Below are 23,270 nucleotides of genomic sequence, written 5' to 3'. Positions count from 1 at the left end.
TTTCATATAGACATTAAAACAATTAGAAATGAAGTAGAAAAAGGTTTAAATAGCCTTATTAGCCTAAAGAATAGTCTAACTCATGGCTCAATAGCTCATTAATGAAATTTTCACTGACCAACAAACCTTTTCAGGAATTTTACCTGCATTTTGACACAGTAAATGGGGTTCAGTTGCTCTTTGTGTTGTGATTAAATTTGTCACTTGCCCCGTAACTGAGCAGTTAAGTTGCACAAAATTAAAACTCTGACTTAAAATTTGTTGATTATTCTTCCGAATGGCCAGTGATGATCCACAATCCATAATCATCTACACAAAAGATACACTCAACCAAGTGAACAGAGGTGGCAGAGCTGAGATTTAAGGATACAGGTCAGAGAGCAAAGGGCAAAGCTGTCTCGGGCAGAAGGCTTCCAGTAGAGGGTCAGTGAGTACAAACGGCAAGACGGAGACCGACAGAAACTGAATACCAGTAAGTAGCATGTTCCAAACATATCAATTATAATTTTTTACAATGAATTAGTCAGCTCTCTGGGTGAGAAGTAGTAAATGTGCAAACAGTTGATGAGTCAGCCTGATTTTTTTTTTTTCACTTTCATCTGACTTTAAGCCACACGCAAGCAAGAAATTACAAAGAAATACTGGGCATTTCATCTATTGCATAATAATAACCACATGATATGAGGCCTCATAACAACAAAATAATTGTGTTATTTCTGGAAACTGGAAGCTGACCAGTGTTGAACAGAAGCAAGGAAAGTTTTTTAGGCAAAGTAAAATTTTCTGTGGTGATTATGATGATAAATACACAGCTTCATCTATTCCCTTAAGTGTGTTTAACTGTTTAATTCTAGCTGTTATCTAGAGAGAAACTCTCTTTGAGGCTTAGAAACAGAGTGAATGAAAAAGGATATAAACACAACCTGAAGAGGACTGACTTGTACTTGGTCCACATGTGACTGCAGGAAGCAGGACTCTAAGAGGAGGGGAGGAACATGGCTGACAGACCTTTATCCCTAAATGGCGCTTTTTTTTTTTCCCCTCCCCTTCCAAGCACCCCACATATCTGTGGCTGGAACCACAGCTTTTGCTCCAGTTTCCATCCCTAGGGAGGGTGGAGGAGAGTTCAGGCTAGAGCTCATAAGACCAGCCTGAGGCTGCTCAAACACTAGCGATGGCTGCTGTACACTCAGTTCGGACCTCCTCCTGCTGCAAACCAACAATGATCCTTTATTGTAAGGCTGATAAGCTGAGAGCTGAGACCATGGGAAATTCTCTTCAGTTCCTCCCCGCATTAATAAAAGCCAACACCGAGCAGAGCAGTATGCCATTATATTTTTTAAATAATAGACAAATGAAAGATAGTCAATCGACCCTACAAATACAAAGATGATGAAAGGTTTAGTTGACATTTTATTGACCAGATTTTATAACCGTACCCCCTACAAACATCTCCTCAGGGCAGCAGCCCAACATGGCAGTCATACCTCAAGGGGTGGTCTCTGGCTATACATCAGGAGGGAAGCAGGCTCAGAGCTCGCTTTCCTCAGGTCATGAGGTCAAAGCAGAACAAAGCAAAAATAAGGGAGGGGACAAGGAGGACCCATTGGAACACTAAATTAAATTTCTGTTCATCAGTGTCAAGGGTAAAAATGGGAAAGGGAGCTTATGGCAGAGGGTGAAGTAAAAAGTTGTTTTGGAGAGAGGTAAAGATTTATACTGTATGCAAATTACATTTCATGCCTCCCATTTATCAGACCCAAAGAAACTTTTGCATTTGGGTTATTTGTGATTACAGAGAGCAGGATTTTAAAAGGTGTTTTTGCCAAGGTTGTAACTTAATTTTCTCGTGTATCACAAAAAGTGTGAAAATTGCTAAAAACATAATAAAATGGAGGTTACACATGGGGGGGTTATATGAGGAATTTTCCTGTCATCAAGATTTCTTTTTGTGACCCAGCAGCAGCAGAAAGTTATAGGATTTGCATGCCTCTTTTTCTTCCAGGTTATGCACAGTCTGACTGACTAAGACAGCATTATGCAAGAGGACGTTCCAGATGATGTGAGGTGTCAGCAAAGAAGTTTGACTGTTGAGTTCAAGGATTCGGCATGTCTTAAATTATGCAAACATTCAAACACAAATGCTTCACTTAAGCACACTGTAAGAACTATATATATAAAAAAAAAAAAAAAAAACATTTCTTCAATACAGTTAATCACTAATGTAATTTATACTTTGTCAGGTGCTTGGAATATGACTCACTATGTGAAGAACACCAACAAGGCTCGACATGCCAGCAAATTATTATTTGTCAATCTTGTCACACATTTGATCATTTTGAATTGTATTATTTCAGGAAGGCTGACAACCAAAGGCAATGACAGGTAAAAAAAAATAAGCAAATAGGCACAAATGAAGGCTCAGAATCAGTAGAAGTGAGCACAATAAGAGACTGTATATCATTTACTTTTTAAATAATACATCTTTTATCACTCTGGGCTTGGCCTGTTTATGATTCAGTGTTTTAATTAAATCAAAATATTATACAAACATTCTATATTTAGGCCAAAGGGTGCAACAAAGTAGAAAAGCTTTTAGTTTCTCTTTCTTAGAGAAAGAAAGATAGATAACTTTATTTAATAAGTCCAGGCCTTCTGGCCCCAGTCACACAGGCCTATACACAAGTCAGTGACCATCTGGCAACCACCAGTTGCGAGGGAAAAGCGTGCATTCCACAACCGGTTGGCAAGTGGTTGCTGGTAGGCTCTAATGTGAAATTGGTTGCAAAGAGGTATACGTTACTGCACTGAAAACCTCCTTGCAATTCCTTTGATCACTAGCAGATTGCCACAGTCATGAGTAGTTTGCTTGGAGGTTGCTGAGTTGCCTGCAAACACTCAAACAATTCGCCAACCAGCTGTGAAACAGTCAAAAGGGTGACAAATGGTAAATGAAGAATGTTTGCCTTCATGATAAAAAGGTGCACCTTCTGAAATGTGCTGACTGCAGCAAAAAAAACATAACTTTTATTTTGAAGGCAAACATTCTTCATCTCTGGTTTGCATTGCACTTTTTCAAGTTTTAATACAGCTTAGAGTGTAAATAAATGGTGAGCATTTGCAGACAAGTCAGTGTCATCTATGCAAATGGACTGCTACAATCTGCTAGCAACCAACAAGGAGGTTTTCAGTGCGGCACCCTCTGTGGCTGATGAGTAAACTACCTCAGCAAAGAAGCTACAGCTTTCCTCGTCCTCATCAGCCAAACCACTGACACAGAAAAAAGTAGCCAAAGTGGCAGATGTCATATTATTTAAGGGAACCCAGAACAAGAGCCGACGAAAGACTTCACTTATAGAATGTTTGCACTCATCCTAAAAAGGTTTCACAACTGCTAACCACATAAACAGCTTACAGCCGACAGATGAATCGGATGAACACACAGACACAGTTTAAAACAAGTCATCTAAGTCAGAGCTTGTGACCTCCGCCTTCACTTATTCCTGCCCTGGCCTTATACTGTCCTCTCCCATCCCCCAATCTTCTTACCCTAATCCAGGCCTACTGGGTGGCAGACAGCAGCGTGGCCTGACAGTCAAACTGTGTCTCTTTGCCTTCCTGTCTGTCCATCTGTTGGACCTCAGCCATGGTTCAAAGAAATTAAAGTTGTCCAGAGAGTAACCAAAATCTCTCCAAATCCCCCACTAACCCCCTTTTTTTTTTTTTTACTTTAAACTTTCCCCTTTCAGTTTTAATTGCTGCTTTACTTTCTTCAATCACGGTCCTATTCCATTTACACCCTGCACCTCATACTGCGTAATCCAATGCAGCAGCACACGGAATCTCATCCAGCTCATTACTAGGTGCTTACATGGATTCTTCTTTATGCACCAACATCACCAACAGAGACAGGAAAACTAGTAGGCAAAAAGAAAAATTAAAAGGCGTAGGCAGCAATTTAGTCAAAAACTTTACTTTTCAATCTATTCAGTCTTAACAGCCTCGGTCACAGTCACGCTGCAGTAAGGTGGATTTCTAGGAAGAAACTGAATTAACTAGTGTTGGATAGATCTGAAGGCAATACACCAGGCGATATGTTTGTTTAGTTTTGGGAATACAGAGATATGAATGAGGGTTGGTTTGGCTCGGCTCTTTTTTTTTTGGATGATCAGCATGGGGGGCTGCAGTAATGTCCTGGTACTCTTTGTGGCTACAATAAAGAGCACAGCAAGGAATGTGAAACCCTGCTTGTGCTCAGCAGAGTCTATTAAAACTACAAAAAGGGTGAATGGCCACAGATGGTGCTGTCAATAACAATTCACCCAGCCATGCAAACACACGCCCATGCACAAAGACAACACCCAGCACCATACCACTGCATGCGAGAACATTACAACTACACACACAGAATTATAGAAGTTGGGGAGGGGAGTAAAAACAGATGATAAGTGTGTGAATGGATGTGTGATAGTGTGAAGAAGTGCTCCAGGAGGGGTTAGAATTCCATTAGTCTTTCAGCCTCTAAACTCCATCAACACCTCTGTGATTCTGCTAAGACGGAGTGTTACAGATCCACTGATGTACACCACGGTATTGGTTACAACTTGACTGCTGTGGGAATTGCATAATTGTTAGTAAAATAGCTCTTTATGTTAATTGATCGGCTGTGGGCAAAAAGTGATGTAGAGGAAAGTTGAGATGAATCAGAGCCTTAATGGCATGACTCCAGCTCGGTGTTAATGGGACAAAATCTGACCAGTGCAGAAAAAAAAAAAAAGTCATGTTATACTGACAGCTGGCCCCAGATCCATTCACACCTTCAAACTCGATATTTACTGAAGGAGGAGGCAAGGGTGACACTGGGATATAGAAGTCTGCTCAGACAGCTGCTCTATTTGGATTAACCTGAAGTTCAGTCAATTAACCAGTTCAATCAATCTATCAGAGACTAGATCAAATGTAATCCATTTCTTAAGTTACATATCAAATTAAATTCTTATGTTACTGATAATAACTAATACTGGAAACATGAATTACCTGAGGACGTAAAATTGGCTATTGGCTGTCTTCCATTGTGCAAATATAACTTGCAAAAATATAATGAATATAACTTGTCAGTAAGTGAGAAAGTCATGGAGACATTTCGGGTTCATCGTGAAATCACTCTACTCTGAAGTATTGTGAAGCATTCCCAGCATTTTATTTCTTACCATATTTCTTCAAGCATCTTTCTAAATAAAAAAAAAAGCAGCCTCTGCCTGACCAGACTCTCCATTAAATCACAAGCTAAAGCTAAAACTTGGTGTCAGGCAGATTTAAAGCAAAAAATAATAATTTTTCACTCCAAATGACAACCTGATATCACATGATCATCATCTGGTATGTATGATAGACAATCATCAGCATCCACATGCATTTGGAGAGTTTTAACTCCTGCTGACAGTAAAATAAATTAACTAATTGTACTGTAAATAACAAGACAAAACTTAGCTATTTGAAAGATAATTAACACCATACCACCTCCCAACAGGTTCCTGTCTTTAACCCCCCTGCATACAAACACGGAAGGACCGTTCTCTTTGTATGCAGAGGGGCAGAGCTCTGATTTCAAACAGCAGTGAAGGCAGGTCAAGGGTCAGCCTTTATAATGATCCAGAGAGGACCCCTGTCGGAGGTTTTAAAGGGTTCTGCCATCTGAGTCACAACCCCCAGGACACAAACAGCAAGCTCGAGCCTGACATCAAACCAACACTTCGCCCACAAGAAAACATGGCAGGCAGTGCTGCTTTTACCCTGTTCCACCAGTCCACGGAAACAGAGGCATACAGAGAATGCAAATGTGCCCATCACCTTCCCTTGCTGGTTTACAATTACCTTAATTGACTGCAACTGATGCACGTTATAAGGTTCAAACAAATTCTACTGTCTTAACCTAATATCCTTAATGTTTCTGTTTTCCCAGATCAAGCTGAGTCTTGATGTACATGCCAGCTCTTAGCAATTAGAAAAAATTAAATCCCCATGCAACAGAGCATTGTCAATAAAAAGATAATTGCCTTCAATTGCCAAAATGACTTCCTTTACCTTTCTTGTAGGAGATTTTTTTAAAAATGCTATTGGAGTACACTTAAGAAATGAATGTCAGTTGAATGACAAGTCAGGCCCGGGAACATAGCGTTAGCCATTGTAGGAAAAATTTCAGTCACTATGGAAAGCTCCTTTAAATACATCACATTTATCGACTTGAATAGCAATCCCACTAAGCACAAGAGTGCTGAGCACAAATATGAAAATGATGATTCTCAGGGGGAAAAAAAAAAAAAAAAAATGTATTGTTGGTGTAACTATGCAAGTCTCCTGTCAAAATCCAGGGCAGAGGGTTTGAGTCTACAGATCAGTGCGCTTATGTAAGATGCAGCAGAAGTGGTTGCCAGATCTCTGTCAAAATATTGTGAAAATTAGACACGTTTTTTAAAGCCATGAGACAGGGAGAATGCTGGCCAGAAGATAAAGCACTGGCTCCAGTTGTGATTTTTTTTTTTATTTTTAGGATGCTTGTTGTTCTACTTCTAGAGTAATCAATGTCTGTTCACCAGATTCTGCCTCTGGCTGTCACTGGTCTACTGCAGATGAGATCCTACTCATTACCACCGCAAACTCTTAACATATAAAAGGTTTTACAACCGCTGAATCAGGAGCTGCTCTTCTGAATGCAGATACCATGTTAATATATACAAAGCATTTTCTTCTCATACTAATTACTTATATCCCAATGAGCCCAGCAGGTACCTAGAAAAGAAAAGAAAAAAAAAACAAACAAAAAAAAAAAAAAAAAAACAGTCTTCCTTTGCAGGAGAGCAGTGACCTAATAAAGACTCCTTTGTGTGACAGAAACATAAACACATGCATCTTAGAAAGATGACAGTACTTCTGAAAATGAAAAAAAAAAATTTTATATTATATATATATATATATATATATATATATATATATATATATATATATATATATATATATATATATATATATATATATATATTTACCTGTGGTTAATTATAGTTAACGATAAACTTAATCATTCTTTTCAGAAGATACATTTGAAAGATGAACAAATAATACATATCACATATGAAATACCCAAGGGTTATTTACAATGCAAAAAGAACCAGAACAGTACTTTATGCAAATAGCTGAGCACCGCCGGTGATGTTAACACCCCCGAAGAAAAAATATCCTATCTAGAGGATATTACAATGCATGACAGCTTCAGCGCATTAGTCTCAGAATTAGATTCAACAAAACAATACACTTAAACTTTGATTTACTGAGGCTCCTGTGGTGCTGTCATGCAGCAGCTATTCTCAGCATCAGGTGCTTTTTTATTAACACACTAAGTTCCTCACGACAAATGGGAGGCGAAGGCATGTCTTGTTCGACATTGCTTATGACTGTGCATCATTTTCTATTATTGGCTGAAAGCCCTTAGTCATCCTTGCAGGGGGAGGGGGGGGTCCGAATAACCCTTAGCAAATGGGAGCTTGTTTTCAGCCACATGCAATCTTGTAATTCCTCAACCAGCACTGGACACTTCTTTTTCTTTATACCCCCTCTTAAAACCCCACCAACCACCACTAACGTCCCCCTTTTCTCCACATTAAGCCTGGATACGGGACATGAATAGGTGGCATTTCTGCAAACTAATAGCACTGAACAGCAGAGCTGGTTGGCTGGGGACCAAATCCCCATAGTTACCCTGGAGCAGCAACTGCCTCTTTTCCTGTCTGGGAATAAACCAACAGGGGAAGGAGACAAGATAAGCTAAGGGTGGCATCAGTGAAGTGTCCTTCACACCTTTAAAAAATCACATACCTCCATCAGGGTACTAAGCAGTTTTATGCTTTAAAGTGTGTGTGGCATTAAGCGGGAAGCAAAGAGGGCACAGAATACTAAAAAGATCCCAAGCACGAGCATTCAGTACTTCTTAAGCGCCCCTGAGCAACACTTAGACGCACTGAAACTTAATGTGTATGTGATGCCTGAACCTGTGCTTTCACCCCTACTCTCCAGTTGCACAATCTTGCTGTGATGTTATGGGAACAATGCAGTAACTGCAAAAGTCTCACACCGACTAGAGCGGAAAAGAGCTCTGACAGTAACAGGTTGTTAAAAACACACAAACACGACTAAAAATGCAACAGACCAAGTATGAATAGTTTAAAAGCATCTCAGTGGTTAAAGACTATGAGTGGCCACACAGTCTGAAATAACAGAGTGTTTAAAAAGGCTACAGGCCTGCAGCCATGTGAAAGATAGCGATCGCTCTTTAGACCAGTGGTCAATGTGCTGAGCGTTCTCAGTGGTTTTTGACATTCAAATCTATACAAGGCTAAAAGCCCTTACTGAACTCAGCTATTAATGTTTTATTTTGTTGATTACATTCATCACTTTGTCATGCTGGCATAATATTACTGAGCTGTGGCAGGCTCTAAATCATTTTACAGATATCCGAGTTACATGAGGACTGGATGCCTTTAAAAAAAAAAAAAAACACGTCCGTCGTTTGACTAGCCCTAAAGGAGGTCATTTATATCAACTTTTTTTTTTTTTTTTTTAAATCAACCGCACAATCATCACTGGCCTACGACTCACTCAACCAGCCTGGTCCCAATTAGTATTTTCTCAGTGCTCCCAGCAGCTCCCACAAGCACATTTCCCAGAGAAACATTTCAACCCCCCCTCCTTACCTTTGACTTGACTCTCGTACTCTGTGATGATTTCTTTATCCTTTTTGAACCTCGGTGTGGACATTTTCCGTCTTCCTATGCCAGAAACTTCTTGTGAACTTCTTGTATAAAGAAAAACAAAACTGTCAACAAGCGGGATCCTAGAGCAACCGACGCATCCCACACAGGACAAGAAAAATGAAAGCCAGAGGAAGAGGGAGCGCGAGATAAAAATGACCGTAGCGGGATTAACTCTGCAGCAGGACTTGGAGCAAGAAGGAAACGTTTATCGCTTCATTGTTCCTCTTCCCTCGGGATAAGCGGCGGATACGCGGCAGGGCCAATGCGCAATCCTGCTCCAACCAATGAATCCCCTCAACTATGTGAGCAGTCGGCACGGCGCAACAGCACTGCTGCTACCACAGAAGAAGAAGACGAGGGGGAAAAAAAAAAAAACCAACAATCGCGCAAGTTTAGGGTCTCCCCGGCGGGTTTTACAGAAGTAATGTCAACAGCAAGTCCGAAGGGCTTGGAAGTCGACTTGAATGGTTAGTCTGCCCCCATTCAAGTCGGTGTTCGTTTCCAGTTTGAAACCCGAACATGAACACGATTCCCCCCCCCTATGCTCACTCTCCCTCGACGGGTTCTCGTCCCCCCACCCCCCAACAACTCAGCTCCCAGCAGGCGGAGAGGCAGACAGGGCAGGCCGACTGCAGCACGCAGCAGCTGGAGGTAGGAAGGGAAAGGAAGGAGAGGGAGGGAGGGATCTGCACACACGACTGGACACCAGCCCTCTGACGGACACCCCTGCTGTCAAACCTGAAGGCCTTTTCTCCTTATTAGGGACACACTACTTATACCTAACTTGTAATGGATACCACATTATATTATTTTTACAGTCAGTATTTTCTTTCCTTAATCAAAACAAATGGATATCTTTTTTTATTATTATTTACAGACATGAAGCGCTCTAAAGGGTAGACTAAACATGTGGTCGCACAGGTGTAGCTGAAATACATCCAGGAACCCTATAATTCCTGGTTGACACCCACTCATCAATATATTACTAGCTAAATAATTGTGTACCCTATATCTAATTTACATGTATCTTAAAGACAGTACTTTGGCAGACATCCACAAGTTTCTGCTCATTTATATGGCATGGATCCTGTCTATGAGATTAGGTGAAAAGTAAGTTTCCCCACATTTAAAATTTCTCAACTTCACAAAGGCTTCTGCTTTACATTTCAGTGGCGATCGTTGCAGCCACTCACATTTAACTGGCCCACAGTGCCATCTGCAGGAACAATAAAAGCATTTCTGTTCAGGACAACGCTCCATTTTATTTTACTGCACTGTCTAAAAAACACACACATGCAGCACAGCACTGAAATAATAGAACACAGCTGATTTTTTTTTTTTTTAACAGAACAGCAAAACGTTGCATTCCAACATCCATTGCAATTAGCTCAAAGTAAAAAAAAAAAAAAATTATATTAGGGTGTTAAAATGATGCAAACAGATTACAATCTCATTCTACATGTTTAGCGTTTCCTAAAAAATCACAATATTAATTATGTAAAAACACATAAAACATACTTACAGTAAAGTTAAGGAATTTTTAAAAGGCAAAGGCAGCTTATAATTCTATATCTCTAATTGCCTTTACATTCCACAGTTGTAAACATTTAGATGATGAATATACATAATATCATGAGGCCCCTTTCTGTCTAGTAATGGCAACTTTACAACTTCACTACATACATAAATTATTTTATAATAATCTGCACCAGAATATTAAAAGAACATCACCAGATTCACTATGCCAGTAGTACATCACATTTCTCCACAAATCATAAAAGAAATCAAATCGATCTCAGCTGTCGCCCATTGATATTTAGAAGCACCACAGTCAGCCATTTTGAAGAAGGTCTCTTCGATGACCTCGGTGAACCTTTCCTTCATCTGCTGACGGAAGCTGGAGTACCACTCCAGTAGCCTCCTCCTCCTGTCCACCCTCTGCTCCTGGCTCATCCTTCTCTCCCTGTCCAAGATTGCCGGCAGCTCTTCCAGTCGCTGATGAAGATGAAGGGTGCCCCTGCAGCTTTTAGGAGGCGTACGCGGGAGCTGGGCCCTGCTGCACAGCTCCCAGGTGTCATCACATCTTCCACCACAGGTACTGAGCCATAAGAGCAGGCCTCGTAGATGCGGTAAGACTCTGTGTTGATCCCGACCCGGGCAGAGAGTGAGCTCACTTTGGGCCACAGCTGTCTGATAGCGTCTCAGACTGTCTGCTGTCTCCTGAGGGAGCCACCTGAGGCAAGTAAGGAGAAAGGGATGTTTCAGCCAACAATTTAAGCTACTCTAATAAACAAGAAGATATATAAGATGCAAGATATATTATACAACTGTTCCATGGGATTTATGTTTCAAAGTCAAAGCTGTCTCACCTCAGCTTCATTTATTGTGAAACAAGTCAGAAGAATAAACTTTAAATTTATGCTAAGTGAAATATAGCTACTACTTGTCAATTTTTACCAGGTACTGTAATTTTGCGTGTGCTTGACATTTTTATTAGTTAAAACATGTGGTACAATGACAGTTACTAGTAACAGACCATAAATCATACTTAAAATCCTGAAATGGGAGACATTCTGAAAACTACTACTTACCAGATAAGAAGTGAAATATAATCTATCAGCAAAAGAAATATCCACTGTCCTATATTTCACAGAACAGATTACAAAGTTTTCAATAAGCTGCCCTGAAGTGTGTCTGGGTAGAAATTTGATGAAAACATGCTTTGGGGCGTTTTTTTCCTGCTAAGGGTGTAAGACGATTTCACAGCACTGAGGAAAAAATAGACAGGGCCATGTATTATAAATTTTGGACAAGAACCTCCTTCCCTCAACCAGAACATTGAAGATGGGTCATTGATGGGTCTTCCAGCATGACAGTGTCCCAAAACATACCGTCAGACTAACAAAGGAGTGGCTGAAGAAGAAGCAGGTCATGAAGAAGGTCATGGAGTAATGGAGTGGCCTGGCCAGTCTCCAGACCTCAATCCTATAGAGAATCTGTGGAGGAAGCTGAAGCTTGGAGTTGCCTAATATGTTTTGTTTGGGGATCAAAAACTTATTTCACTCAGTGACATGCAAATCAATTTATAACTTTTATGCAATGTGTTTTTTTTCTGGATTTTTGGTTAATATTCTGTTGCTCCCCATTAAAATGAAACTATTATAAAAATTAGAGACGGTTCAGTTCTTTGTAAAGTGACTTACAAACTTACAACTTACAAATTCAGCAGGGGATCAAATAATTATTTCCCCCAATGCAAATACTACAAACATTAAAAAAATACACATAAATTATTCAACAACATTTAAATTAGCCTTTATCTTGCCAGTTGTCTGCTGTGCACCACTGCACATGTTAATGATGAAACATACTGCAGTGGAATCAAGTTAAATAGCAGTACAGACTCATTGCAGTTATTCTCCTTGAGATTCCTTAGCATAATGCTTCTTATTGATTTTTTTTTTCTTTAAGGACATTTTGACTGCACAATCAGCAAACTGTACTTTGCATGTGGATTAAAAGCTTAGGCCTCCGTAATGTCTAAATTTAACCAAAGTCATTTCAGTCCCTAAAGCTTAAATAATTATTTGAATTTCACTGCACAAGACTTAATAACTTGAAACCACCTGACCTTGATACTGATAGTAGTCAATAGTTTCACAAACATACACACCTCAATTCAATTCAATTTTATTTATATAGCACCAAATCCCAAAAACAGTTGCCTCATGGTCTTGGTGACGACATTCTTAATACTATTCAAAACATCTGGACTTTTTGTCCTCCTGTTATATGACATAACCAGCCATTAAAACAAAAAGCAAAAAGGTTTTATTCTTTCATATAAGGCAATGGAACAAATATTAAATAACCACTTACTTTTCCCTGCCAGTGGAGATGCAGTCCTTCTCCAAGCCAGACTGTGTCAGAATATGCATGAGTGTTTCTCTGGAAGAATTTTTGTAAACAGTTCCTAAGAAATTGCAGAGGTATGGCCGGTTGGAGGTAATCAACTGGGCATTAGGCCTGATCACTGGAAACTGCCTGTATCTACACAGAGACAAAAACACAACATATGTGACTAATTCAAGGAGGCAACATCACAGTTGTTTGTGTGAAATATACACACATATGCACAATTTAGACTACTTAGCAATGACATACGTAGCAACGCCAAGAGGCCACTGGAAGACATCCTTGTCGTTGACCCATGGGCTGTCATACACTACAAACAGCAGGTCCACAAAGCCACCATTTCTCTTCAGGTGTGGGGCAATCCAGTCATTGTTGCAGTGCTCATTGCCCAGCAGAACCACAGCCACATGAGACACTGTATTGGACTGAACCAGAGCTTGGACATGCTCCAGCCATCGTGTGGAGTAAGTGACCTTTTGCTGCTCACGGCCATTGAGAACCAAAACCAGGCTGTTCATGTCTAGAGGGACATGACCCTGCACCACAGCAGGACCTGTGTAGAAACTAAAGGGAGAGTGATTAAAAATGATGGGTTATCTTTGCTTCAGTGAGTATTTCATGAAGGCTCAAATGCAACATACTTCATTTTAAATAGGTTAGGTATTTATTTAGTGCAATAAACAGGTGTGATATTAAAATGTATTTGTAACAATCTGTCATATATTCTGTCCTCCATTATGTACAAATTATTTATACTGATACATATTGCTTATACAGATTTTTTTAATCTGTTCTGCTTTAACGTTTAACGTTCTGCTTTAACTCTTATACTTTGTGTTTTTATTTTTATTGTATCTTATACTTTGTTTTTATTTTTATTGTATCTTATACTTTGTGTTTTTATTTTTATTGTATCTTATACTTTGTGTTATTTTTATTGTATCTTAGTTATTTTTTGTGCTCTGTACTATACCTTTGCTGCTGCTATATTGAATTTCCCCATCATGGGACTAATAAAGGGATTTCTTATCTTCTTATATGTTTGGCCTTTTAAACTTTTTCATTTTTGATCTGTTACCTGAAATCAATCTTCCCTGACTGCAGCTCCCCCTCTCTCCATTGTGCTACCTTGTCAGTAGGGTTGAGGGGTCCTTCTAAGATATGTTCCCAAAGATAAAGCCCTGTGAAAAAAATAACAGATAGATGAATGATGGCTATGCTGTAGGCCTTCAAACTTATAATATACTCTTGCAAAACCCTAACACCCTGCCACTGGGCAATGCATTGCCATTTTGAGATAACAGCACAACATCCCCTCCTCTGTGACACATTAATGAAATCTCATTAAATCATGACCTACCTATTGCAGCTTTCCCCCAGATTTGGACCTTGTATCTTTTGGGTTTGTTCTTGTCAATTTTACCCAGGTACTGTTTGAAGGCCTCTCTCTTTTTGTTCAGAGCAGAGTTGTACTCCACCTGTTCATCCTCCCATGGATTCCACTCATCAGCAACATATGGAGCACCGCCATCCCTGACACCACCTGCAAAACCCAACACACATCTTTTTGTTTGATTGACTTTTATTCTACACGCAATATATTTAAACTATAAATTTCCGTTTTCAGGCGGCCGTCTTGCTCCGTGAAATTACCCGATTGTGCCCCCGTCTCTTTCTTCACCACCCTGTGAACGCGGGAGAGTACTTTGGTGCTGAAGAAAACATTATATGCAGCATAGAGTGAAAACGCCACATATGCAAAAACGAGCAAGAGGAACAGCTTTCTTTTTGGTATTTTCATTTTTCTCCTCTTTTTTTTCCTCAGGTTACCATGATGTAGCTCGTCTCCGTTTCTGTGCGAGGACCCTTGTTTACATCACAAGGACCCCTGGATTCAGCTGACTTGGAGAAACGCCTGTACTAAAACATTTGTGGTTTTAGGATTTGGGGTCAAATTATCGTAATGTATTAATACTGACATTAAGTTGAAGAAGTGACGCAGTATTTAATAAAGCAATCTGTTAATCATAAAAAGAGCGACAATTAGGTAAGGATTTTATGTAACACGGAACTTTCTAAAGGCAGAGGCAGTTTCCGGTACAGGAGATTAGAGTGCTGCACGCAAGATTCATATTGGAGCTTGCACACGCAAGGTCGCGTCCCCAACCGTGGGGTTGAGATTTCTTATTGTGGGCAAAGATGATGTCCATAACTGCTCGCTCCGGGGCGCTTTCCCCTTTCCTCCAGGCAACAAAACACGCAGTAAAAACGCTGATGTCTCCTGGAGCCAACGAGGTGGCGGTTGTTGTTGGTAAGGCCCAATGACGGACGTTATGAATGTTAGCCGGAGTTGCTCATGAGCTGCATGATGTGACGATTAAACCTGCCACACCAGCATCTTAATCTATTATTTAACATCTGAATGCTGTAGAATGTGAAAGCCAAGTATTTCAGGATGCTTCGTATGTGTTAACAATTTGCTGTAGCTAGCAGGAATTGTAGGAAATCTTTGACCTGACTAAAGGAATAAGGAAACATAATTGCTGTCCCCCAGTTTAAATCGAAATATATGGCTATATGGATGCATTTAAAGGTTTCCTTCAGCACGCAGGTGAAATTCCTGCTTATCTCTAAGAATAAGTTTTGTTGTTGTTTTTTTTTTTTTTTTAATGATCATATTTTCACAGTTCCCACTTTCCCACTTTGTCAAATGTGAGCTATGCTGTCTTGGTTTTATAGCAAAATGTTTGTTTGTTTGAGCAGACAAAGCAACTGATTTGAAGACTTCAACCTGGGATTTAATGATTTATTCTAGATAAACCAAACAACTTGATAATAGAGTATACTTATCAGATTCTCAGTGAAACTCAAAAGAGTAGAGAGCTGCAGAGAGTCTGGAACCACAGCTGTTCAAAAGCAAAACTAACGCAAGATTTGTTATAATGTGATCATGTGTGTTATAAACAGGTATTTTTACCCCAATATCTCAAATTTTTCATAACCAGTGTATCACTTTACCTGATTTGATGTCTCACTTTCATTTCAATTTAGCTGAATTTTATTTATATTAGTGCCAATTCACAACAAGAGTGGCCGCAAGGCACTTTATATGGTAAGTAAGGACCCTACAGTATTAGAGGGAAAACCCCAACAATCAGACACTACTCCTATGAGCAAGCACTTGGTGACAGTGAGAAGGGAAAATCTCAGTTTTAATGGAAGAAATCTCTTTAAGAACCAACAAGTTGTGGGATGAGGGGAAAGGGAAGAGAGGAAAAAATGTGAGAATCGGGAGACGGGACAAAGCACACACTACAAGACTGAAGTAAAGAAATACTCAGCGCATCATGGAAAGGCCTCCAGCAGCCTGATCCTATAGTAGTATAACTAAGGAATGGCTCAGGGTCACCAGACCCAGCTCTAACTATAAGCTTTACCAAAAAGTTATTTGGATTAACAGGACACTTTTTAGGGAGCTTTTAGAACACCAGATAATAATGAATTACAGTAGTCCAGCTTCAAAGTGCAAAATGCTTGCAAATTTTGTGTGTGGTAACAAATGACTCATTTGTATGAAAAAAGAAAAAAAAAGACTTTTTTTTTTTTTTGATGGTTTCTCTGTATTTAGTTATATACAGGAGGAATGGTTATAGATTTACAGGATGAGCCCAAAAGTAGAAGACTTGTTTTTGCTCAACCAGTCATCTGATTTTTCATTTAATCCACACTCGTAGCAAACACATAGATGGATTCTAACAGTTTTTTTGAAGAAGCTGAGGTTTGACAGACTGCATAGTTTACTATCTTACTTTACTTATCTGCTGCCTGTCTCTTTGAAACCTTTCTGTATTTCTCCAGGTCCTGGAGGAGTTCGTCTTGCCCATACAGACATCAAGATTCCAGACTTTTCAGATTACCGTCGACCTGAAGTTATGGACCCCAACAAGTCCTCCAAAGAGAGCGGTGATGCAAGAAAGGCATTCTCTTACCTGATGACTGGAGCTACCACTGTGGTGGGAGTTTACTCAGCCAAGACGGTCGTCACCCAGTTTGTCTCCTCCATGAGCGCTTCTGCTGATGTTCTGGCCTTATCCAAGATAGAGATCAAGCTGAGTGATATCCCAGAAGGCAAAAACATGACCTTCAAGTGGAGAGGAAAGCCTTTGTTTGTCCGTCACCGTACAGAGAAGGAAATCGCCACAGAGCAGGCTGTAAATCTTGCAGAGCTGCGTCACCCAGAGCATGACAAGGATAGAGTGGTCAACCCCAAGTGGGTCATCGTTCTTGGTGTCTGCACCCATCTGGGTTGTGTGCCCATCGCAAATGCCGGAGACTTTGGAGGCTACTATTGTCCTTGCCATGGTTCTCACTATGATGCTTCAGGAAGAATAAGGAAGGGACCGGCTCCTCTTAATCTAGAGGTTCCCAACTATGAATTCCCAGATGATGAAACAGTAGTGGTGGGATAAATACTGGAGCTCTGTCTCAGTTCCTCTCTGTAATATGTATTTTCTGATGGCTCTGTGAGAGAGTTGGGGTTCTGTATTTACTAATAAAGAATATTATACCCAACTGCATTTTTGAGTTAATGGACTTTTTTTCAGTCATAAGTGGGGTTCTTTTTAATTCATCATTTATGTTGATGCCATTAAAACATTGCAGTTTTCTACTGAATCTAATGAAGTCTTAGTCCATTTAAATAAATATACCATTCCTCACTACTATAGTACTGAGCCAATAACACAAAGTAGAAAAGCAAATGGCTGATACAGGAGTGAAACCATGTAAAATACAGAACCAAAACAACAACCGCAACAGGTGAACAAAACTATATTTAAAAATCTGTATCACATGCTTCAAAAAATAACTTGTTACACCAGCCTGAATTTTAACCTGTATGTACTTAGGCCTATGCATTTAATTATGACAGCCAGTTCCCTTAATGGAATCTAGAGGCACTTTCTAAAGGTTACTGGACTTCATTCAGGCTGATAACAGAGATGGTACTTGTCCATAAACTAGAGCAGAATCACCATAAAATGGAAGCTAAATGGACTGGTACTTCTTTTTGAGCACTCGAACCACAACTCCATAAGTCATATTCACCTATTCATACATCACAGTATACTATGCCTTTAGGTAGTTTTCACCTGAGTACTACACACTTGCACTCACAAAAATGCTCATGGATGCACTGAGGGCAGCTTAGGGTTCAGTATCTTGCCCAAGGACACTTCAACATGCAGACTGGAGCTGGGATCACATCATAGACCTCGTTAGCAGAAGACCCGCTCTACCTCCTGAGCCACCCCCAGCGTGCTAGCTTGAGTGTGTCAGTGCCAAGTTTAATAAACCCAAATCTATAATATTAATACCCAAGTGGATTTAATGCCAAGGAATAAAGATAACTATGCTGAATCTGAGAAGTCTGCACTGGTTTTATTTTTTATTCAAAGTTTCCAATATGCTGTATACAGCTGGTGGCAAATCTATGCTAAAATGTAAAAAGGCTGGTACTTCATAAAAGCATATGAAATCTAATTATTACATAACAGCAATTTGGCTCAATCAGTTCATAATCTTTATGTAAATAAGACAGAGTATAAAAACAGAGTAGCCGCACAACTCAGTTAACCCTTAAATTCACTAAACTGTAACTTAAAGCCAGACTTGATGACCATTTAGAACAGAATAAATAAATACAATCAATAGGCAGTAAGTGCACTTACCTAAATAAATTACCCAGTTACACAGCTCTTTTCATCAACACATTTTACACATGTACCTCTGTTAACCAGTTTATTTCCTTTCCAGCCTTGTTGTGGAGTCTTCACATTTTTACTATATATGATTATACATTTAAATTTAGACTCTCCCTTATAACAGCTGCAGCCGACTAGCGTTTTTTCCTACTACTATTTGGACCAGATCTGCCCCGGAGATTTTCCCCTATTTGTGGAAGGCTGTCAGTCCACTGTTTACCTCACATGTGAGATGCGTCCACTTTTATTTACTCTGGAAGTGGCTGTAAAACTTTGAAAGGAGTCCAGTACGGGTCGATGGGTCAGTGAAGCTCACTTCTGACTGATGACAGCGATACTGAGGTGAGTTGTTGAGGATTTGCTGAACTTTTCTGTTGTAAGCACTGCTGCTCGCTGGCATTAGTGAAACTGTCTTTGAAGGGGATGCGACTTTCTTGGACTTTGAGGCTTAACAAATAAACTCATATAATGTGAGAATGTAATTAAACTGTTTATCAGAGGGAAAGTGTGATTTTTAGGATATCTGAGCCTAACATTAGCTGGCATAATGTTAACCAGCTGTTGTTGTTGTTGTTTAGCCGGCTCATAAGCTGTCCAGAGATGGGAGAGTCACATGTCAAATCAGCTGATACACATAAAGCGCGATTAATCAAAAGGGAGATGTCCTTCTTGGCTCCTTTATGTAAATATGGTGGGGGAACATGGCAGCTTCCATAAACCAGTGCCTGTTCCTATATACTGTATTTCCTCATCCTTTCATTCTTAAAATGTTGATTCTGTTTAAAAAAAAAAAAGAAAATCTGAACAGTGTAATGGGTGATGGACTCTTACAAAACTCAAACTATGGACTGAAATGATCATCATCAAATATGTGTTTGGTTTTATACACCTGTGGCGATGGAAGTGATCAGAACACCCAAATTCATTGATTTGGATGGCTGAGTGAATAGTTTTGGCAATATACTGTATTTTTAATGGATTAATTCTATGAGTAATTACATCATCCAATTTGTTGGATGATGTAATTACACTATTAACCTCAAAAAATTACCGACTGTGCCTTTGATTGAGAGTCTTGGAAGTGTCAAAAAAGCAGTTGACACTCATCTTAAAGAGAGCATCCTCCTGAGCACTCAGGCCTCGGTGTCAACTAATCGACATAGTGCACCTCTGCCTGGAGCTCCTTTGTGATGTATCCAAGAAGAGCAGCTGTAAGTTGCTGCTTCAGGGTTGCATTGCCCATCACTAGAGCAATCAGTTGAGCCATATCAGTCCACTGAACGTCTCCCAGGATTTCCATGAGATTATCATAAAGCTTCTGCTTCTCCTGAGGGCTGAGCTCCATTATGATCTGTGGAAGTGGTTTGAATTGATCGCTGGTCAGCCAGCAGCCTAGAAGACCTCCGGCAGCCCCGCCTACAAGAGACAAAGAAATTATACCGATCACTCCAAAACAAACATTCCAGTACATCAGTATTTATAATGAATCAATATGATTATAAATGTTTTTCTGCAAGCTAGAAAGCTGTTGCATTTTTACACTCACCTACAGCTATACCAAGAGGACCCCCAACCAATCCTCCAGCAAAGGCCAGTGCCCCAGCTGCTGCTGCTCCCTTCCCCGAACCCTTTACTGCAGTCTTAATTTGCTGATTGGCAGATAACTCACAGCACAGCTTCATAACATCATCAATTCGAGGAGACATCCTGTGGATCAGATTTGCAATTCATAAAACACACCATTTAAAAATGTTAGGCTGAAATTATTTTTTCTGCACAGGGCAAAAGGCTTTTTCTAATGTTTCAGCAACAGAGGCCCATGAAGGTTGAAAGGTTTTCAAGTTGTGTTTGTGGCTTACAGCTGATGTTAGGAGTGTTTCCTCTGAATTTATTAAACACCTGCAGCGTCACAGGGTTGCCTACAGCAGCCGAATCCAAGTATATGTACAAAAGTGAGAGAGTTGCAAACATTTAAGCAGCTGATAATTTAAAAATTTAAAAATAAATGTAAAAATTAATGAATGAAAAAACAAGCAACATAATTTAATTCAGCTGAAACTATATAGCATTCTTCATTTACATGCAGGCCAGAGGGCTTCACAGACAACAATAATAATAACAATGATGAGAATGATGATTATGATTATATGTAGATAACAGTAAATACAATTTTCCTAAATGTTAACAATAAAACACTGAAATGTTAAAAATGTTAGTAAAAATTTAAAAAATTAAATTGTTAAAATAAGAAAGAGCAAATGTAATGAAATTGAAACAATTACCAAAAAAAAAAACCAAACAACAAAAAACAAAACACACACACACACACACACACACACACACACACACACACATATAAAGCTTAAAATAAAACACGGTATAATTTTTAAAAATTAGGTATATTAAGTATAGTCTAAGTATAGTATAATTATAAAATTAAGTAAAATAAATAAATGAATGAATGACGGGTATCTCAAAAAGCCAGGCTAAAAGATCTTTGTTTTGAAAATGCTTTGCCTTTTTGTACACCTCAGACAGGTGGGCTGACGTTCAGGCCCACTTTTACTGAGCATGCGCCCTCAGGTTGAGTCGTGAACTCGATTTTGATTAAGTCTGACTTACTAATAACGAAAATATTTTTTATTGTCAGCTATTTTTACAGTAATTTTTACAGGATGTGGCCTCTAACAATTAAATTCAGTTATGACACCAGCTATTCTTGTCGCAATAAAAGCACGTAAATGGTTAAATAAACGACAATTACGCTGGAAGTTTAGGAAATCGGAAAATGAGTAATAAGATAATTAACAGCGCTAACTGGTGATTTGGGCTGTTAATACCTAATAAATTCTGGATGGTGTATTATTGTGTTATGGGACAAAAAAAAAAGCTGCTTATAATGAATATTTTGCCGCATACTTTCATATTTTTAACGCGACCAAGCAATCCAAAGCAATATAACACAGACTGTACAGTTTTGTCATTTATCGCTACAAAATTCTGCCAATTCAAAGTGAAGCCGTGGCTGCTACAATATCCGCGGTACCGCTGGGAACATACCTTGTTGTGTATTAAAATCCTTAACGATATTTACTGGTCCTATTTTCACTATGTCATCATTATTATCAGTTCAGTCGGGCTCCGCATGCGCCTCATGACATCTGAGCTTGCTGTGTGACTCTTGCCGCAATGCCTGATGGGAACAACTCTGATGTTGCATTCAAGTCCGAAAGCTATAAACGTATACATCGCATTCATTTGAAATAAGAATCAACTAGCATGATGCCAATACAGCCTAGAGAGATGTGCAGTATTTTTTAAGCTAAAAAAATGAAATGAGTATTTTTCTTTTTTCTTATAAATTGTTCATTTTAACAATATGGTGGTCTTTCAAATATGACATGTTTCAGCAGTAAGGCAAGTCCAAAAGCACGATGATGATGACAAGTTACAATTATTATAAATTCTTCTTAACTTGGTGAAAATTATCTTCAGTTTTAATATCAGTTGTTTTCAGATCAGCGGTCAGTTGAATAGGATCTTTGGTTGTCTTAACAAATAATCTGCATTCAGTATGTTTTAAGGGGCAAACCCAGAATTATTACCTGTTTTTGGAAGACTGGTCTTTGTTTTTCACGTACACCTTGCTTATAACTGTCTTCACCAATTAAAAGCAACAAAAATAGACGATTAATTCCTAACACACAGGAAGGTGGGAAGATTGAGGATGCATCATATTATTATTATAATTTTTAAATGTTTTAAATTTTTCTATTTTTAAAACAAACTCATTCAACTACTCTGTTTTGTTCATTCGTTTCTTCTTATGATTTTATAGACTTTTATGTGAGGTATGTTTATATATTTTAAATAAATATTTTTACATCAATTTTTTTTTTGCAGCATTAGGAAACTCAACATGGGGAGGGTTACGCCTACTGTGGCTTTTCTAGCGCCTGAAGCTGTAAATCTGTGTGTGTGTGTGTGTGTGTGTGTGGGGGGGGGGGGGGGGGGGGGGGGGGGGTCGCTACAGACTGTTTACATCTGTGCAGACGGTCATATTTACCCAGAGTACACTGGGAGGAGCAGGTGCATCAAGGTGGCTTCATTTGGAAGCAAAATGGAAAGGGCTACGTTTTATTTTCAAATAAAAGCATCAAATGAGAACGGAAATTGAACTGATGTGTTAAATGGTAAAATTTAAGTTTAAGTACTCATGCAGACATGGTAAAAAGAAAGTAAAAACTAAACAAAAATGCAAAAACAGTGGGAAAATTAAGTGCACCCTTACTGCTTCCAATACGGATAAGAAGGAGTAGTAGCCAGGTGCTGCTAATCAGATGCACTTGCTTAATTGATCATCACCAAATGTGGCCACCTGTATAAAAGCAGAAGTTTGCTAGAGCATTCAAGTGTGTGTTAAAACAATGTCAAGGGGGAAAGACATCAGCAGTGATTTTATAGAAGCAATTGTTGCTGCCCACCAATATGGAAAAAGTTAAAAGGCCATTTCCAAACAGTTTGAAGTCCATCATTCTACAGTGAGAAAGAGTACACAAGTTATTCACAAGTGGAAAACGCTGACGACAGTGACAGGAGTGGATGTCCCAGCAAATTTAGCCTAAGGTCAGACAGTGCAATGTTCAGAGAAATTAGTGGTGCAGGGCTGATGGTTTGGGCTTGTTTTGCAGCCACAAGACCTGGTACCTTGCATTCATTTAGTCAACCATGAACTCTTCTGTATACCAAAGTATTCTAGAGTCAAAAGTGAGGACATTTGTCTGACAGC

The 23,270-nt window shown here is 39.3% G+C and overlaps 4 protein-coding genes across 8 annotated transcripts in view; 1 reads left to right on the top strand and 3 right to left on the bottom strand.

Annotated features, from left to right (window-relative positions):
• Positions 1-9,325, bottom strand: part of srgap1a (SLIT-ROBO Rho GTPase activating protein 1a) — a 75,296-nt gene extending 65,971 nt beyond the window's left edge. For all 5 annotated transcript variants that reach the window (XM_030730916.1, XM_030730917.1, XM_030730918.1 and 2 more), the window contains exon 1: positions 8,745-9,325. In XM_030730916.1, the coding sequence (XP_030586776.1) occupies positions 8,745-8,808 (64 nt within the window). In that variant the 5' untranslated portion in view covers positions 8,809-9,325. The remainder of the gene's footprint in view (positions 1-8,744) is intronic.
• Positions 9,326-10,138: 813 nt separating this feature from the next.
• Positions 10,139-14,618, bottom strand: rxylt1 (ribitol xylosyltransferase 1). Its single transcript, XM_030731706.1, is given in 8 exon segments — positions 10,139-10,792; positions 10,795-10,957; positions 10,959-11,037; positions 12,684-12,854; positions 12,969-13,283; positions 13,798-13,900; positions 14,080-14,262; positions 14,373-14,618. Coding segments are annotated over 8 exon segments (1,395 nt in total). The 5' UTR covers positions 14,521-14,618; the 3' UTR covers positions 10,139-10,559.
• Positions 14,619-14,820: 202 nt separating this feature from the next.
• On the top strand, positions 14,821-17,296 carry LOC115781833 (cytochrome b-c1 complex subunit Rieske, mitochondrial-like). The gene is made up of 2 exons (XM_030731708.1): positions 14,821-15,030; positions 16,578-17,296. Exons 1-2 carry the CDS (start codon positions 14,919-14,921, stop codon positions 17,186-17,188), a joined length of 723 nt encoding a protein of 240 aa, XP_030587568.1. The 5' UTR covers positions 14,821-14,918; the 3' UTR covers positions 17,189-17,296.
• Positions 17,297-18,139: 843 nt separating this feature from the next.
• LOC115781842 (protein C19orf12 homolog) lies at positions 18,140-21,658 on the bottom strand. The gene is made up of 3 exons (XM_030731722.1): positions 21,542-21,658; positions 20,028-20,188; positions 18,140-19,897 (listed from the first exon to the last, which is right to left on the bottom strand). The coding sequence occupies exons 2-3, from the start codon at positions 20,185-20,187 to the stop codon at positions 19,632-19,634; spliced, it is 426 nt and encodes a 141-aa protein (XP_030587582.1). The 5' UTR covers position 20,188; positions 21,542-21,658; the 3' UTR covers positions 18,140-19,631.
• Positions 21,659-23,270: the final 1,612 nt, after the last annotated feature.

Source organism: Archocentrus centrarchus, chromosome 6 (genome assembly GCF_007364275.1).
Source record: "Archocentrus centrarchus isolate MPI-CPG fArcCen1 chromosome 6, fArcCen1, whole genome shotgun sequence".
NCBI classification, from domain to species: domain Eukaryota; kingdom Metazoa; phylum Chordata; class Actinopteri; order Cichliformes; family Cichlidae; genus Archocentrus; species Archocentrus centrarchus.
The sequence above is the reverse complement of the archived record's forward strand: the minus strand, read 5'-3'. Positions and strand labels throughout refer to the sequence as shown.

What these genes read in the sequence shown, in the direction of transcription:
- LOC115781833 (XM_030731708.1), top strand. Translation starts at nt 14,919, where the DNA reads ATGATGTCCATAACTGCTCGCTCCGGGGCGCTTTCCCCTTTCCTCCAG. An exon ending in CGAGGTGGCGGTTGTTGTTG is followed by an intron (nt 15,031 to 16,577) that starts GTAAGGCCCAAT and finishes GTATTTCTCCAG; the next exon opens with GTCCTGGAGGAGTTCGTCTT.
- LOC115781842 (XM_030731722.1), bottom strand. Translation starts at nt 20,187, where the DNA reads ATGTCTCCTCGAATTGATGATGTTATGAAGCTGTGCTGTGAGTTATCT. An exon ending in TCCTCTTGGTATAGCTGTAG is followed by an intron (nt 19,898 to 20,027) that starts GTGAGTGTAAAA and finishes TGTCTCTTGTAG; the next exon opens with GCGGGGCTGCCGGAGGTCTT.